The sequence below is a fragment of the Eublepharis macularius genome, chromosome 2 (genome assembly GCF_028583425.1).
Source record: "Eublepharis macularius isolate TG4126 chromosome 2, MPM_Emac_v1.0, whole genome shotgun sequence".
NCBI classification, from domain to species: Eukaryota; Metazoa; Chordata; class Lepidosauria; order Squamata; family Eublepharidae; genus Eublepharis; species Eublepharis macularius.
The window spans coordinates 213,124,166-213,130,493 of NC_072791.1; the positions used below are offsets into that span (position 1 = coordinate 213,124,166).

The following is a 6,328-nucleotide window of genomic DNA, read 5'->3' on the forward strand; positions in this document are numbered from 1 at the left end:
TGTTCCGCGCACAAAAAAATCCATTCCAAATGATCTATAAAGAGGATTGGAAGTGCATTATCCAACGTGTGCGGAATCACTCATTGATTGGAGTGGGTCGTAGATATCATATCACTCCAGTCTAGGCCTATCTACACTGGCTCCCAATCCATTTCTAGACACAATTCAAGGTGCTGCTGCTGATATTTAAAGCTCTATATGGCTTGGGAGTAGCATACCTGAAGGACTGCCTACTCCCTTACAAACCTACCTGACCAGCAGGGTGGATTTGATTTAAATCAAATCGATTTAAATCACTAGTCAGTAAGACTAGATTTAAATCACGGTTTTCTACACAAAGACTCCTCACAGTTAGCTTCTTGTGCAGATCTAGTCTACTCCCAACAATCTTCTATCCATTGAATTTTTTGAAACTTAGCACTTAAGAGGTAAGGGGTTGGATTTGCAAAGGAACAATGGGATTAAAGTCTTTTTCTCAACTGGGTAGGTTTATTTTATAACCTTTTTGCTGTGAAGAAGAGGCATGCGATCTCTGCAGACACAAATTCACAATTTTGAGAACTGTAAAACCAAGCATCTGTGATAATATCTAGATAGAAAAATTGCCCAGTGATTTTACAGAAACCTCTGGAAGAGCATGACATTGTGAATGGATTAAGGGAATTCGTTTACCAAGAAATTTAAACACTGCATGAATATAAAGCCTCATGCTACGTAATTAAAAACTAATCCTTATTTCATGAACTTTAGGACTATAATGTATCTTAAATAGAAAACTATCTTTAGATAGATTTTCCTCAAAAAACTTAATAAAAAAATCCGATTTAAATTTAAAACTTCATTTTTAATTTTTTAAAAAATCATTGATTTTTATCCGCCCTGCTGATTAGTATGGTTATCCTCAGAGGCCCTGCTCAGATACTTCCGCTTTCTAAGATTAGATGGGAAGCAACCCGGGAGAGGGCCGTTTAGGTCACGGCACCAAAACTCTGGAATTCTCCCCAGAAAGATTCACCTGTCCCCTTCTGTTGCTACCTTTTGCCAGCAGGTGAAGACTTTTTGTTTTACTTGGTGCCTCTTCAGGCATCCCTCCTCCATGCCCAATGTGATCATTGTTTTCAAGGTTTTAATTGTGTTTCTTTATGTCTCTGTATGTTCTTAAAGCTCTGCTTTTAACTGTTTTAATGGTGGTTGATTTGAATAGTTTTATAACGTGATTTTCTATGTATGCTTTAATTTGTTAGCCACCTTGGTGGTCCTTGGCCATTTTCACACGTCTAACCTGCCGCCGGAACATTGCACAAAACACCCGGAATATAGCATCTTCTTGTGCAAAATCACGCCAGGAAGATGCTGTCATTCGGGAGTTTTGCGCGAAATCGTGTCTTCCTGGTGCGATTTCGCACAAGAAGAAGCTGTCTTCCGGGTGTCTTGTGCGATGTTCCAGCAGCAGGTAAGACGTGTGAAAACGGCCTATAGTGAGGGCAGAAAGGCAGGATGGAAATTCAGTCAAATAAAAAAATTAAAATAAAGTTTCAAGAACAGCAGGGGCATTCTCAGAAGGCCTCTGTTAGGAGGTTCACATAGGAACAGGAAGCCTTTAATATATCCTAGTAGGCAAAGGTCCCCTGTGCAAGCACCGAGTTATTACTGACCCATGGGGGGACGTCGCATCACGACGTTTTCTTGGCAGACTTTTTACGGGGTGGTTTGCCATTGCCTTCCCCAGTCATCTACGCTTTACCCCCAGGAAACTGGGTACTCATTTTACCAACCCTGGAAGGCTGAGTCAACCTTGAGCCGGCTACCTGAACTCGGCTTCTGCCAGAATTGAAAGGTTGTGAGCAGAGCTTGGACTGCAGTACTGCCGCTTACCACTCTACGCCAGGGGATAAAGCCAGCACTTCAACTGTGCCCAGGAAAGAAACTAGAAGCCAGTGAAGCTCTTTCTTGTAAGATACGTTGAACCATGAGGGAAAACATTATAAAATGTACTGAGGAGTACAGTACTGAGGAGAGGAGATTTGTTTATTGTTTTTATATTTATGGGTTTTGTTAATTTTATTATATGATTGTTCTGTACCGCATTTGGAAATGAATATTTACTAATATAATAACCCCAGGGACTCTCTGAAAGGCAGGATACAAATGGAAACACCAGTGTGGCGCAGTGGTTAGAGTTTCAGACTAGAATTTGGGAGGCCTGGGTTTAAATCTACACTCTGCTGGGCGATCTGGGCCGTTCACTCTCTCAGCCTCACCTCCGTCCTGGGATTGTTGTGGGGGCAAAATGGAAGAGGGGAAACCGATGGGAGCTGCTCTGCATCCTCACCGGGGAGATAAGCAGGTTATAAGTAAAGAGGGAAGTTTTATACCATTTGCCATTTCGGGTTACTGTAGGGGGGAAAAGCACGCCACCTGACTTTGTTATAAAATAAATGTAGCAATGCCTCACGGTACCAACGCCCAAGTATATACCTGTCTTGAGTCGCTAAGATAAAGGCAGACTATTTTATTTTATTTATTTTAACTATAAAGTTCAACACTAACTGTGCAATCCGAAACAGAGTTACTCCAGTCTAAGCTCACAGATTTCAATGGGCATAGAAGGGCGTAACTCTGTTTAGGATTGCATAATCCTCTGCTCTCTTGCCACTCCATCCCATACATAAAGTCTGACCAGGCATAAAAGAAGCCTTTTGATTTTATTTCTAACACAACAATAAGTGAGGGGGGAGGGGCTGCAGTCCAGGGTCCCAATGCCATCTACTGATTGATTGATTGGATTTATACCCTGCCCTCCCCACGAACGGGCTCAGGGCAGCTGGCAACATCCATGAAATACAATAAATTAATCATCAACTATAAAATCAGTCATTAAAATAGTTACTACTCGCCCCCGGGGGGGGGCGGGGTGTATGGGCAGCATTTCTTCTCCCTGTTTTGCTCCCCTTTCCTGCTGCACTTACAGCTTCAGACAGGCACACCGAGAAAGCGCTCCTGGCAGGCTTCGGAGTCTGGCTCCGAAACAAGAACCTGGACCCCAGCCAAACCCCGAACCCCTCTGACGGGGCCGGGACGCCGTTCCGCCCGCGGAACTCTCCGCTTGAACGCAGCGGGGCTGACTTCGGAGCAAACCGCACAGGTCCGGGCCCGGGACGGCCGGCTGCCGGACCGGCGGGGTTCTGATCGCGGGCAGGCCGGGCTTTGGGAACAGCCTCAGCCTCGCTCTGCTCGGAAGGGAGGCCGAACGCTGCGCGCTCCTCTCCGCGAGAACTTCCCGGGACTTTCGGAGCCGGGCTGCCCGGGGGGTTACTTACGAGGAAGCGTCGGGGGCGAAGAAGTCCACCGCGAAGCCGAAGTAGCTGCCCCGGGCGCCGGCGTAGACGGCCGGGCTGGCGGCGTCCAAGTTGAAGGCGCTGCCCGGCGCCAGCAGGCGGCCGGCCAGGAGGAGCCAGCAGAGCCCGGCGGGAGTCATGGCGGGCCGGCCGGAGGCGGCTCCCTGGGGCAGAAGAGAGGCGCGGGCGGAGCGCAGCGCTGCCGCCTGGCTTTGTTTGCCGCCTCCCCGGACGGCGCGGGGCGGGGAAGGGGCGGCCCGGGACGGGCAGGGCAGGGCCGGGCCGGGCGCTCGCTCGTTGTGTGGCTGCCGCGAGAGGGCGGGCGGGCTGGAGCGGCCTCGGCCCTGCCCGCTCGCCTCCCAGCCCCTTCGGCAGCGCGAGAGGCGGGCGTCCCGGTCTGGTCCGGCTCCGCTGCGCCCCGACGGCTGCCCTGCCTGCGAGAGCCTGCTCTGCGGCCCCGTCAAATGAGACGGGCCCTGGACGGGGATCTCCGGCTTGCCCGTGCCCAAATGTCGGGCCAGAATAATGGCGAGAAATCCGAGCCAGGCTGACCAGGATAGGCGGTAGGGTTGCCAGGTCCAGATTTGGACGTTCCTGGAGATTTGGGGGGTGGAGCCTGGAGAGCGTGGGGTTTGGGGAGGGGAGGGGTCTCACAACGGTATAATGCTGTAGTGTCCACCCTCCAAAGCAACCATTTTCTCCAGGGAAACTGATCTCTCTCACCTGGAGATCAGTTGTAATTCCGGGAGATCTCCAGCCGCCACCTGGAGGCTGGCAACCCTAATAGGCGGGGGGAACTAAGGTTGCCAGTCTCCAGGTGGTCAAAGACTACCAAAAAAAAAAGTCCAGTGTTCAGGAACTCAAGGGTTCCACAAACAAATTCCAAGAAATTAATTTTATGTATTTTTATCTATATTCTAAAGTGCAAGGTGCTAGTATAGTACAAAAATCAATGAATCAAATACTAATTAATTACATGTAACAGCAGACTCAATCAGTATTCATCCAAGTCCAACTGGTAGAGTTCATCAGTCAGTGTTTGACAAGATGAGTCAATACTTGTCAACGTCCAACCGGTGAAGGTAAAGACTCCAATATTGCAAAGAAACTTCAAGACGGTGACCTCCAATTCCATTATTCAGCAGAAGAGCTGTAGCTGAGCGTTTCTTCATCACCGGATTTTTCTTGTAGTCTTGCACTGTGTTATCTGGTGGGGCCCATTTAGGTTTAGTCTCCAGGTGGTGGCTGGCGATCTCCCGGAATTACAACTGATCTCCAGGTGACAGAGGTCAGTTCCCTGGGAGAAAATAGCTGGACTCTTTGGCATCATAGCCAGCTGAAGTTCCTCTCCCTCCCAAACCCTGCCCTCTCCACCCCCCCCCCCCAAATCTCCAGGAATTTCGCAACCAGGAGCTGGCAACCCTCAGACCCGGGTCAGTGTCTGGATGGGAGGTTGCCAGGCTTGGCCTCTGGACGCCTCTTGCCTTGAAGCCCCTCGGTGGCGCACGCACACAAGATCGGGTTGCCTTAGGGGCCATCCCAGCTCCGTTCCCAAAGGTCCGGCCACAACACATTTTGGTGTCTCATGGAAAATGTATAGATTTGTCTGCTTAAAAGGCAGCAGTCGATAACAAACTGCCGTTCTTGGTTTTTTGTGGTCCTTCCAAGCAGGGTCAAATCCTGACCTCTTGCGAACTTAAGCAGGTCACTTTCAAACGTTTATATGAAGTGTGACTCACTGGAGCCCTCAGGCTCTCCATCAAAAGTTTAAATATTTACAAAACTCTGTGAATGCCCAAAAATGGTATCAGAAGTTGAAATGATCAAATTACTTTTTCTTTACTCATGCTGCAGTCCCATGCAGAATTAAACCAGTCTAAATCCACAGAAATCAATGGGCTTAGAGTGGCATAACTGTGCATAGGATTGTACTGTCCGCTACTTACTTGCTATGCAATTTGTCAAGGAGGGCTAGAGACTCAGATTTGTTTTAAAATATTTCTTTGAGAATAGACACTGGAGCTCCTTCAAAAATGGGCAGGTCTCCTTATGAGAATAGTAGGAAAGAGCAGGAGTCCAGTAGCGCCTATAAGACTCACAAACAGGTTTCAAACAAAATATTGCCAAACAAGGACCAGTCTACAGAAACCTGATAGATAATAACAATAATACAATTTTAATGAAAGTGCCAATGCAATGAGTGCAAAAAGTGAAAGGTAAGTATTCCAATATATATACTCCAAAAATACTAGGGACTATCCATCTGCACGCATGTAGCCCCAATTCATGGAATACAGTCCATACAACACATGTATAATAACATGCATATAAATACAAAGTTCGTCTTTCAAAATGCTTACCAATGCTGGTTAAAAAGCTGTTTGGAGAAGATGATGCGATAGAGGAATGGCTTGACAAAGCAACACACTGCGAAACGGGCTGTCTACATTGCTAGCGCACCCGTTGCCAACAGCCTGGAAGCTTCCTTATTGACCTTCTGGCTCCCGTCGGACCCTCTTCGCCTTTCATTGGCAAGATTGCCTGCAAGAAAGAAGAAACAACCCGTTGGAACGGTACATTTTGAAAGACGAACTTTGTATTTATATGCATGTTATTATACATGTGTTGTATGGACTGTATTCCATGCATTGGGGTTACATGCGTGCAGATGGATAGTCCTTGGTATTTTTGGAGTATATATATTGGAATACCTACCTTGCACTTTTTGCACTCATTGCATTGGCACTTTCATTAAAATTGTATTATTGTTATTATCTATCAGGTTTCTGTAGACCGTTCGGTCCTTGTTTGGCACCTATAAGACTAACAAAATTTGTGATAGAGTATGAGCTTGTGTGAGCCACAGCTCACTTCTTCAGATACAGCTAGAATGTGAGTCCTTCTGTCCTTGTATCTTAGAGAGTGGAGTGATTACAGATTAAGATTTGTATTTTAGAGGATGTTTATGTTTATATTTGTTAGCTGCCTTA

General features: G+C 47.3%; 1 protein-coding gene across 1 annotated transcript in view; it reads right to left on the bottom strand.

Moving 5' to 3' along the window:
• ITGAV (integrin subunit alpha V) overlaps nt 1-3,534 on the bottom strand; it is a 93,479-nt gene extending 89,945 nt beyond the window's left edge. Inside the window, exon 1 of the mRNA XM_054970819.1 lies at nt 3,321-3,534. Coding sequence (XP_054826794.1) covers nt 3,321-3,478 — 158 coding nt within the window. The 5' untranslated portion in view covers nt 3,479-3,534. The remainder of the gene's footprint in view (nt 1-3,320) is intronic.
• Nucleotides 3,535-6,328: the final 2,794 nt, after the last annotated feature.